Raw genomic sequence first — 12,000 nt, 5'->3', positions numbered from 1 at the left:
GTTTTTCTGGGTATACTGTTCAAGTTAAGAAGATCTGAGAGATATTTCCTTACATTTTTTTTATTTTGTGAATCTTCTAAGAATGAGGCAATGTTCCAGCGAATAATATGTCCCTCTGTTTAAGAAAGGAGAAAGCAAAACATCAGTAAGTTTCACTAGTGCTACACCTTCACTTGTTGCTGCCATTTACTCTCAGTAGACACTGGGCAGAATGAAGCAGAGAACACAGGTCAGTTAGTTTACAGTGAATATAACTGTCTTATTGTCAAGCACAGAGCAGAAATAATGGACTGTTCATTAATACGCAAAGAAACACATATGCTAGTTGTGAGCAGTGTGTCATTAACTGGATAGCTTTGAAATGGAAGTAAGGTCAAGTTTTTCTTTAAATTATATGAATGAAAAATAAGAGTCATCTTGTCAAGACAATGTCTATTGCACAGCCGAGGAACGAGAGCTTCCTGGGGATTACACTGGTTTTCAATCCTGGTAAAATGGACAAATTTTAATTAATTGCATACATAATGAACGCTTAATGTTTTACAACCTTTTAGTGCGCTCATGTGGAAATAGAATCAAAGCACCACTTTCCTTATGACCCACAACTGCTCTGTTTCCTGCCTAGGCTCCCTCTTTCCTGATGAAGTTGCCTCTTATTTCTCATTTCTACTGCAAGACAGAGGAATATTTCGTGTAATTCCAATTTTCATACAAGTCACATCTGATTTCTAGGACTGTACATTTGCAAGCAAGGGAGGAGGCGGGAAGAGAAGCCGACCTTTTACTAGCAAGGAAAAATCTGTAGTGGGAAAAGGTAATTGGTCACAGCACTGCAGATAAGAGTGTGGAAAGCACAAAAAGCAAATACACAGTGACACAAACATGAAAAGGCAGAGTATCAAATAAATAGGCAGTAGGGTGGGTACTTTTCCACAATTAATTAAAATCCTGTTCAGTGCATTCTGCCTTTTTGAACTCATTTACTCATTTGAATCAGAGAGGAGTGGAAACTCCTCCTCATTTTCAGTATAAAAGTCAAACTATTGCTGAATTTTTAAACAAATGGGGAAAAAAGTCCCTTGCTCCATCCAATTTCTGACAACATAAGAGTAGGAAGCTGGCGGAAAACAGTTATGATGTGTATTTTAAAAGAAAAGTGACACATAATGCCAGACACAGAGATGGAAAATTGCCCGGGTGATTCTAAAGGTTTGAAGAAGAATCAGACAGCAGAAAAACTTCTGAACATTCTGCCAAAGGAAAGCCAGATTTCTTGTAAAATTAGAAGTCTAGCAATGAGCTGCTAGCAAAAACAAGTACTTTTCCTATATAGCAGTGTACTGCTGGCGCTATTACTGTGCACTCCATATCAATGTTCGAATCACAACTCTTGGTACAGCCCAAGCTACAATTTTTTATGTAGTATTATTACCACGGAACTGAAATTTTTGCTTGTTCTTAGCAGGAATCTTTGCCCTTGGGATTATTATAATAATTTAGATGGAAAGTATATGCAGGGCATGTGAATGAAGAAAATTTTAATGTCTTTATGAAAAAAATTCTACTGATAACACTGTAACTCTAAGCTTTAATATACCATCCTTTTATAAAACAGAACACCTTTTATAATTATTTAATTATAGCTTTGATGGAAAAAATCCGACAGCACTTGGATCTTTGTTTCCACATTCCTGGCACATTTACAGCATGATATTTTCTTGTCCTACTGACTGTTCTGAACAGGATGACTAACATGTTTACTTACCTTTACTGCCTGCCAAGAGAATTTTAGTGAAGATGTCTGTACACAGCACTGTCAGAGGACCTGAGGGATGTTCCGAAAATGGCAAAAGTTCTTTCATTAAGTTTCCCTAAAACAAACAAAGAAAACCCTCATATTTATCTTATAATACCTACATTAAAAATATTAATTCATCAGAATTTGAGTGCCATTGATTTTATCTATTCAACATTACTGAGCTCATATCCATTCAGAAGGCTGCTAAGAAAGTAAATTCCTAAATCTACCAAATGATGAAGATAGCTGTGGTGCATTCTCCTGGACTGCTGTCTCTTGTACATCAAAAGAACAAGCTATTTAATTCTTCAGGCAAGTCAGATTAGTTGTACGTACCCCTACTTCACCACTTATCCCTCATTTGCCATGGAATAACATCAGTATGCCCCTCATTTGCTATTGAAATGTTTTTTGCTGCAAATGGGCCCATGATGTCTCCTTCACCAATCTGTTCTATTTTTCAAGTAGACTTTCTCCATTATTGCCTCTTCAGGATTGGGAAGACGTGAGGGAGAACATCTCTCTGATAAGGAGATTCTTACTTTGTCATCCATGTAATGATGATGACAATCATTCCGATGATGACAATCATTCCAGTGATGACACCACTGGCATATGAACTTAGAGATTCCTATAGGAATCTAAGCACACTAATATATCAACTATGAAGAAAACAAAACCCAACAAAACTCACACCTACTATACTTGGATACATTTACCATCATTTTCAATTTTTGCATAAAGCATCTGCAAGGTTACCTCATATTTCTGAAAAATTCTTCCCATTACTTGCTCTAGCTGGGATTCCTCTTAAAGCCTTACATGGCTGACCTGTTATGATCACTGTCTGCCACAATGACCAATATTACCAATCAACCAGTCATATCATGGTACTTTCCCTTCTTGCTGCATTTGCTTTGTGTATCTTATTTAGAGTAACATGTTTTCTGGAAAAGAGTCTTACAGATCTGAGGGGGTATGACAAATAAGCCTTTGCCATTCAGTTGCATGACTGGCTTTTCACGCCCCTAACAGTTGTAGAATTATGTGTTAGGACACTATTCTCTCCTAGTTTGTAACCCTGCTAGTGCTAGCTGGCTTGTACAATTTTCCAGACATATTTATCCTCTTCTGAGAGTAGGACACTCTGCCTTGCCTATCATCCCTCCTTAGAAGGTAGATGTTGTGGGTGAAAAATCAAATTCTAGACTTTAACATAAATTCAGAGTCGGTTTGTTATAATTATTTCAAATTGTGTTTCTTTGTTTTCCACTTGCCATTAAGCCCTGCTACAGTTACTAAAGCAAAACTAATTTGTGTCCATGGAAGAAACTGATAACCAAAAGATGCAATAAATATCTGCTGCTGCAATTGCTAGTTAAAGAGCAAAATCCCAAAGATTAGTGTTCCAGTCCCTTCCCAAAGAGCTGGCTACCTGAATACTCCATAGGCGGATACAGCTACTTGCATGAGCAGAAGCAAGAAGAGGTGATTGTCCTGCTTTAGCCTTCAACAACTGTACATTCATCTTCACATTCGGGGTGTTCTTACGGCTAGTTGTTTCTTCTGTTTTGGAACACAAATGATCATGTATTTTCTCAAAAGGTTTTAGTATTGCTTTTCAATGCACAGAAATTACACAACGCTAGAAAAAGAATTAAATTTGAAAATAAAGTCCATCAACAAGATGGCATTACTCTAAAAACATTAGAGGTATGGATAAAGACAACTGAAAAGAAATTGGAACAATCTTCATTATCTTATCTAAATCAGCAGAAACTATTGCTCTGTGATGTAGGGGAACCTTATTTAGAAGAGAGACCTAGATTTTACAGAAACTGCAAGCACAAGTGAGAGTGGAGGAGGAGTGCAGGAAGAGTGCAGGACAGTGGTCATCAGGACAGCTACCAGGCAGATGTGCAGGCTCTGCATGAGGCTTCTAGAGATAAGAATGAATTCAGCAATGAAATTTAATGACTAAATGAAACTTAACAATTATGGAATCATAGATTTCTATATTTCTCCAGTTGAAAACTCTTGCTAAATGCAAGGTGGTGGTCACAGAGAATCTTTTTGAGTTTCTGCTGTGACTTTTCCAGAGCTGGGGATGCTGGCAGGTCCCATGAAAGTCCATGAATAGATATTCAGTGGATGCAAGACCTAACATGAGTGTCTATTTCATTGAGCAGCTACAAGGCTTAGGAGTATTCTGATTCTAGGGCATGCTTTCTTTCCCAAATAAGTTGATCTTAAATCCACATTGTAGATGATCAAATTTCTTATTATTGGGAAATTCCGCTTTCCAGAATTTAAGCAGAGGATTTCTAAGGAATTCAGAAGAATCTAGAGGATTTACTTCTTGCAAACTCACCAACTCATTTGCACAGCTTTAACTCTTTAAGCACTAGGCTCTCTCTTGATTATGATTTTTTAAGGACATATACTATAATAAAGACTTTTCTTTCTAAAATTTCACCTAGTATCTGAAGCTTTTGTCTGTGAGGCCATTTACTGATGCTTGAGTCAAGTTGGCTCTTGCTATATTATTTCAATAATTCATTGCTTGAATATTTATATAGAAGAAAAGTGTGTAGAGTTGACATTCTCAAACTCGGAAAGTGTTATCACGTCTACTTGGAGAAAAAAGCAGTTAAGGTCTTGCACATCCTGCACCCTGGCCTGGCTTTTAGGAAATAACTGCAAATCAGGAGAGAGCAGAAGATGATGAGATCTGTCATCCGCATACCAAGGGCATCCCAATTATTCTGAATACAGTTTGCCACACAAAACGACAAACTCAGTTTCTACAATAATCTGGGCAGAACTCATGGAGCAACATCAAAAAGAATGAAAAACATCTTTCCATACCTGTTTTTATTTCAGTATTAATTTCATCACTTTCCATATTTTCCTAAAAGCAAGGAATAAAATGTAAGAGAATTAGGAAATGGAATTTGGGTGTAACTACAGAACAGTTTACTAGTTGAAATTATTTTAAGAACTTATTTTTTTAGTTGGAGTATTCAAATATTCCTCCAATTTCCACTCAGTATAAACAAGAAACACTTTTTTTGAAGAGAATCAAAATAACAGATGAACAAATCACAAATGAAATTAATGGGAATTCAGGAGCATGTTAAATGTAAATTTGGCTGAATAGCCCTAATTTCTTAAGACAAGCAAAGTCAATCACTTACAATCATGTGACTGCAACCTAGATTTCTTTGAGTTTCATTCAGAACATGCATATAGTCTTTTACTGCCTTGAGCAAAAATTAATGACGTGTATAAAAACATATATAAATAAATATATATATATTATATAATACATATATAAACATTTACTCATGTCTGCATTTTCAGTAAGAGAATTTTCACAATCCCTCATTTGTGCCTTGCCACATAGGCTTCTAAGGATCCCCAAGGCCGACAGTAATCAGTATACTGATGTCAAAAATTGCCAAGTCAAATAAGGCAGGGAAAACTCTGCAGCCACAAGTGTTTGAGGTATCTCAGAAGAGGAGAAGTCACTTCAATATCATCCTGCACACTGAAATGTAAGGCTTGACGTATGGGACTTTCAGGGATCTTTTTAGAAGGTGCAAATCACTTTCTATTTGTTATTTAATGAGGACACAGCACAGTGTATTGGATACTTTAGTTTGCAGATGGCAGTTAAGCCAGCGTCTGCTTGGGAATCTATCCAAATCCCAGTTCTGCTGAAACAACATGCTGGTAAGAATCTGAGAGTTAGCAGGATTTTCCTCTTTTTGCCTACTTACTTTATGTTGTTCTGCAAGTATGGCATGTCCTTCTGGCATAGAAGAGCAAAAAGTGTCACAAAACCCGTAACGCTATCCTTAGCAAAAATACACAGATTGATACACCGGCACACTGATGGTAAAAAACCCAAAACTTTCCTTTGAAACAATGTATCCAAGCGAGTGTGGCTGCAATGTAGAAGTGGTTCTGCTTTTATTCAAGTACTTCATGATTTGTGTATTTTACCTTCCCTCTTGAATCCTTCTATACCCCCATTTGAATGCCCGAATTGCAAGTGATAAACATCTGACCAACACTTCGATAATCAGCTATTCCATGTGTCACAGAGCCAGCTGACTGACAATGTATTCTTATTTCACCACCTCAGACAGTTTAATGACGTTAAACAAAGATAATTTCTTCATAATTCTTGATATTTAGTTTTGTGGATGGTATTATGGAGGGATTTTAGTAAGCTACAGTATTTTAAAACCAAAATGAAAAAGAAAACAGAAATTTGTTTTGAATGCTACCAAATCCATCAAACCACCATACCTACCTCAGGTAAGTCCAAAGAACTTCTCTTGTGCTCTGGAATGGCACTGGCATCACTCCTTCCAGTAGCAGTAGAGGACAGGGAACTTCTTTTCCTGTGTGAAAGAAATTATTGAAGATCACTGACATTCAAGAATATACCATTTGATATCTGGAAATCAACATCACCCAGCATTAAAAACCACAATAAAATAGTACTTGAATTGATTAGACTGATTAGACTAAGGGTTATTGGTTTTATACATATTTTTTTAGTAACTAGGCAATATTTGCATATCACACAGCCAAGCTCTCCTGGCAGGAATTTTGAGCAAATGAAATCCATAGTAAATGAAAAGTAACATTGGTATTCATCATCAAGGCATGAAAGGGAAAAATTACCTGCATGCCAATGGCTTGTTCCCTTTCATTTCACACAGTACTTTCTCTGCAAATAGTTTTCAATTAATTATAGAAACTTATTTTCAATTTGTTATGAAAACTCTCAATAATGAGGTTTTGTGGAAGAAAATAAGGAAAGAAAATGGATGTGATCTTCAATGACTTTGTTTCTGAGTCAAGAAAAGTTCTGACTGTAACTAATAAGTGGTTCTTGCCACATAACTCACACCAATGTCACATCTGCTCTGTTTTTGGCAAGAGTATTTGAATAACTGGAATAGTTAGAAAGTATGCAGCTGGGGTAGTCCACTTAAATTTGGCAGGTGGCCATAACTTTGAAATTTTCAGTGTTTGATTTCACAGACATGCCATCATGCTTGAACATTTTTGTGTGTGTGTGTGTATGATCACAGTCAAATGTACCCAGGTGTCTTCCCAGTAAATACAAAACATTCTAAGACTGTAAAATTTTCCAAGTCATTGTAGGATCCTCCTGTTCAAGCATAGTAAAAAATTATCTTGGTTTATAAAAAAAATCTATTAATAAATTTTAATCACTCATTTTTTTAAATTTACCTATGATTTCTTAAACTAATCATTAAGTTATAATGTCAAAAAGAGAATTTATGTTCAATTAAGTAGCACTGATATCAAGTCGCGTAAGCTACTTGAAGATTTTAAAACAACCTAAGACCATAAACCAGCTTTATGGTTCACAAGAGCAAAAAAGCTGTCTAATTGCTAAAATCTTAAAGCTGCATAAGTATTTAAGCCATTCTGAGTCCTTTTGGCTACCACTGCCTTTGCATATCCACTGAAAGACAAGTGTTTCTGAAGTGATGTCCAGGTGCAATGCCATTCTTTCAAAATGAGCATATTTGGCTAAAATTCTCTTTTTCATCCAACACTACCAACCTATGGAAGCTTCCAGCTTGTTTTGAGAGGAATGTTGTGGCTAAACACTTTGATATGCTTGCCTCTTTGCTGAGAGTATCTAAAAGCAGGAGGATTTTATCAGGTTTAAAATAAATAAAAAGCCTGCTGCCACACAATTATCTTACAGAGATAAAAGAAGCTATGGTATACTGGAAAACTGATACCTGACAAAAGTATCTGTTGAATTCTTCAAGAGAATTGAGACCTATGAGGTCATTTAGAGGAAAAAAGGAGAGCTGAGTGGGAAAAAGAACATATCATATGGTTTGACAAGCATTACGGAAGTTTAAGGATGGGAAAGTTAATTAACTGTATGGACTTGAATTGATTAAATACAAATAAAGTCTCAATTTACATAAGCTATCTTGGAGAAACATTACATCATTTTACTACAACAAAATCCCAATTGATGGTGCCTGTCCCCAAGGAAGATAAAATGCACAGAATTACCTGGAAGAGAAAACACTGTGTACAAGGAATAATATGGCATTGACTCCAGAGCCCTGGCTGTCTTCATTAGTTTTACGCCTGAAAACAAAGATATTTGTACAGGACATGTCAGACAGGTTGTGTATTGTTCCAGAAAATGTTTCACATTTAACCTGTAATTAAAACAAATTAAACTTTTAATTTCCCAGAATGCATGTCACCCAAAGTTTTAGACAGTTTTTTCAGAATCAGTTAATCAGTTATGATGGATTAATGTCAGTGGAGATGACATACAAAATGTGCCTGTGCCAGGAAAAACAGGTACCTGATGGAATTATGAAAATTTTATTCAGCCAGGTATTTTCTTGAGGATTAGTATTTAAGAGGAAAGTGAGGTATCTTATGATGAAGTTAACTAGCTAAGTTATTGCTAGCAAAGTACTTTTTTCCTGGCACTCAGACAGTCATGGGAACCCTGGGTAAAGTACTCTACTTACAAAGCATTGGCTTTCCTGTCTTCCATGCATCCATATGAATTGGCTGCCTCATATATGGGGAAGCAAATACAAAGGAAGAGCCACTGTCTGAACTGCAGATAAGCTTTGATTATTTTCCATGGTAGAGAAAACTCATTTCACTTTCTCACAAACTTGCCAATTTTACACATGAAGGATGAAGTGAAACTCTTGGGTAGGATAGTTAAATATTGACTTTGTATGGGCTTAAAAGGTGTGTATTCCTTCACTAACACAGGAGCACTGCCATACTGCTCCACTCAGTCTAACCAGACCTATTACCATTGTTCAGCTTACTGATGTAGCAGCTTATTGGGCATAAGAATATCTGGAACTACCCTATGCTCACTCTTTGTCACTTTCTCTGAAAGATCTTTACTCTCAAACCTCCAAAATCACATCAGTTTTCTCCTCATTGAATGTGACTTCTAGTCTTCTGAGTATGGACGGTGATAGAGATACTGATAATGTAGAACATCTGCCATTATCGTCTGAAGTAGAATTATTTCCAAATGTCAACCCAAACACAAAACTTCCAAAATACGGATATTTCTACAGCTCAGTAGCAGCCTCTAGTCAATGACTAGAGTGATTTATATAGGGAGAGTTTCCTTCAGTGGCAGTGCTGAGTTATGTTAAAACACTATTTTTAATTACATCATCCCTTCCCCAAATGACTCTCTTGATCACTTCTCCTACCTGCAATGTCAGGACTAGCTAGCAAAGTAATTTGAAGTGGGAGAAAGGAGGGCCCAGATAAATCACTACTTTAATTCCTGCTTGTAAATCACACTTTATATTTGGTCATATTGTAATTTCCAGTATGCCATTTGAAAAGGTTGGAGATCAAAAGGCATGAAAGCAATACTTACAGGCATTTCACAGAGGCAGATTCAAAATCCCACAAATTTATTTCACCATTTGTACTTCCTGTAGCTATCAATCTGCATCCTTCTACTTTTAAAACATCAAAACATTTAATTTCCACAGAAGATATAAAAGTCTACAAAGAAGATTAAAAGAAGAATTTGAGTAGGAGCATGAGTAGGACACTACAGACAGTGAAATGTTTTAACTGTTAATCTAACAAAATACCTAAACTGACAGTGTCTACAACAACTGCATATTGGATGCTATTTTAATACTATTGTATTTGAGCTAGATAGAAGCACCAGAGGGAATCAGGAAGTGATAGTATTGGGAGACTCCCTGCTGCAGAGGACAGGGGCCTCCAACCTGACCTGCTGTTTACAGCACAGTTGCAATTTTAGCATGTGAAAATAGGTGTAAGGGCTGAAGATTAATCAAAAGTAGGTATCTGTGGAGATACTCTAATCAAGTTCAAGGAAGAAGTCACTGAACAGAGATTTAATGACCTTTCCATGAACATCATCCACATCTGTTACAAAGCTAGTGAAATTTTACAAGACAGGACTTAATTCTTGTGGACTATTCAAGTTAAAATGAAATATAAATTGAAACGTAAATTTGACATTTTATTTTACCAAAGCAATAAGAAGAGAAAACGGAATCACTCTGATACTCAGCTTGATCCTTATGTGATGCTGTTACTAAAGGTCAGCCTAGCTATAGCAAGAAAGACATCTCATTTCTGGAAGTGTCTGTATGAGAACCTCAGCTTACTATATTGTACAGGAATGTGAAGTGTATGTTCAGAGCAACTCCTTAATTATGGTGATAATCATGCAATGGAATTTTAGGAAGATTTAGCCCTTAGAAACAGTCATTTCTTACACAATTTATTCTGTGTATTTATTTCAGTGTACTGAAAAGATTGGAATCACAGAATCATAGAACGTGTAAGGTTGGAAGGGACCACAGTGGGGAATAATTATTTGGTTCTTGTCCTGTTGCTAAAACATGAAATCCTTGAAGGCACAGTAAACACTTTACTTTCCAATCTTCTGTAAATGGTGTCATGAATGATATGAAACTTTGAAGTGTTTCTCACCTCTGTATCATTTTTCAAAGAACTGGTGTTACATAGAAGCCGAATCTCTGGAAAAAAATCTTGTGTTTTTAAGGAGCCGGGCTTCAGTGACAGATATACAACTGGATTCCTTCGTGGAAATGGCACTACCTCAGGAAGCACCCATGTGACATACAGATCTGTTTGAGCTGAGTCACCCTATTAAAATAACAGACTTAATGAAAGAGGAAGGAAAAGGATTTCTCTGTTCATAAAGAATTACAGCAAGTGTGTACCAAAAGCTTGTTTTCTGTGACAAATTACAAAAACTGCTACAAGTATTAACTAACATATGCCTAAACTGCAAATTGAAGCTTCATCCAGACATATTCCAGCTCACCTTAAATTACCTGCTGTTATATTAGAAGCTGTGCAGCTGTGCAGAGCTATTGATTTTACTCAGTTTAACTACCTCCTTAAAGTAAGTTGTCTCTTTAGTTATAGCTGCTTATTTCATTAACATTGTTACTCTCCATTTAATATCTACCAAAACATCCAGCAAAAGTGATGGCTGTTCCAGTTGTGTGAGAAAAAGCTACAACTCAGCTATAGCCTTGAGTCACTGATTCCTCCCCATCATGCCTAGAGGCAACTGGGAGTTACTTTGATGTTTTTCCAACTATAACAAATTCACTCTAGTATCTAGTTCCTGCTTTAACATTGGTATTTCTGTCCATTTTGAAGAGTGTTACTGAAATCAGCTCCTTAGGTTTGCTACTGTTTTTATAGATGTCTTGAGCTGCAGAATGAAAAGATTTTAGTAAATCTTATGCTACTGAGTTTTTCAAACAAGAAATATCTTTAGGGAAGGACTAAAAATTGAGAGATATGTAGTAGACTCCTGCAAAGGATGAACTGCTTAAACTCCAGTTTGCCTTGCTAACTACTGTATTTAGAGCCTTTAAAAACCCAATAATAAAAACAACCTGTATTTCTCATTATCACAGAAATACTTGTGGAAAAATGTTCTTCAAGTATGTGAAACAGTATTAATGTACTTAGATTCATAAAGACTTGGAGGAGATTCAACTCCTCACCAACTTGTTTGTCAAGGGATACATTTACATCATTTACAGTTAATGGATTATTTAACAATTTCAGTAATAACACGGAGGAGCAAGTGGTGTGATGTAGTGTTTCAAAAAAGTCTGAATAAGAAAAGCAAACCCTATATAAAGCAGATTTTCACTAGCAGAAGGCTCAAAAGAAAAAATTATTTACTGAGATGAGAGCCTGTATATTTGGTTTTTTCCTAATATATCATCTGTCTAAAGCCACATTTTCTGCCTTGCACATAGTGGCTTTAAAGTTTCAGAAGAGTTTTGTTCCAAGTTAAACATTCCAATTTGAGGAACATGGTTTGCCTGAGAAATTAAGCCATAATTATTGTTATCTCTAAATGCATCCTTTTAGTTTTAGCTGAAGGGAACACAGAGTAGATGCTCAAAATTAAGCCAAGCGAGTCAATCTGATTTATTACTGCCTTGTTTCTTTGTATCAGTTCCTAAGAAGCCAATGTCTTAATCTATTAATTTTAAAGAAAAAGAAATAATCTTTTCACCAAAATATTATCCTTAGAAGCTCTTTAAGTAGACTAAACTCCATCTGTAGTAACAACACCAATATTTTAAAGC

At 36.1% G+C, this 12,000-nt stretch overlaps 1 protein-coding gene across 16 annotated transcripts in view; it reads right to left on the bottom strand.

Moving 5' to 3' along the window:
- WDR64 (WD repeat domain 64) overlaps nt 1-12,000 on the bottom strand; it is a 72,103-nt gene that overhangs the window by 6,992 nt on the left and 53,111 nt on the right. For all 16 annotated transcript variants that reach the window (XR_005604053.1, XM_039568124.1, XM_039568130.1 and 13 more), the window contains 8 exons: nt 10,349-10,525; nt 9,249-9,379; nt 7,883-7,960; nt 6,120-6,210; nt 4,667-4,709; nt 3,234-3,364; nt 1,766-1,871; nt 54-115 (listed from right to left, as the gene is read on the bottom strand). Coding sequence is in view for 15 of the 16 variants with exons in the window: in XM_039568124.1 (XP_039424058.1) it covers nt 54-115; nt 1,766-1,871; nt 3,234-3,364; nt 4,667-4,709; nt 6,120-6,210; nt 7,883-7,960; nt 9,249-9,379; nt 10,349-10,525 (819 nt within the window). In the remaining variant the exon portion in view is untranslated. The remainder of the gene's footprint in view (nt 1-53; nt 116-1,765; nt 1,872-3,233; nt 3,365-4,666; nt 4,710-6,119; nt 6,211-7,882; nt 7,961-9,248; nt 9,380-10,348; nt 10,526-12,000) is intronic.

This window comes from Corvus cornix, chromosome 3 (assembly GCF_000738735.6).
Source record: "Corvus cornix cornix isolate S_Up_H32 chromosome 3, ASM73873v5, whole genome shotgun sequence".
NCBI lineage: Eukaryota > Metazoa > Chordata > Aves > Passeriformes > Corvidae > Corvus > Corvus cornix.
The sequence above is the reverse complement of the archived record's forward strand: the minus strand, read 5'-3'. Positions and strand labels throughout refer to the sequence as shown.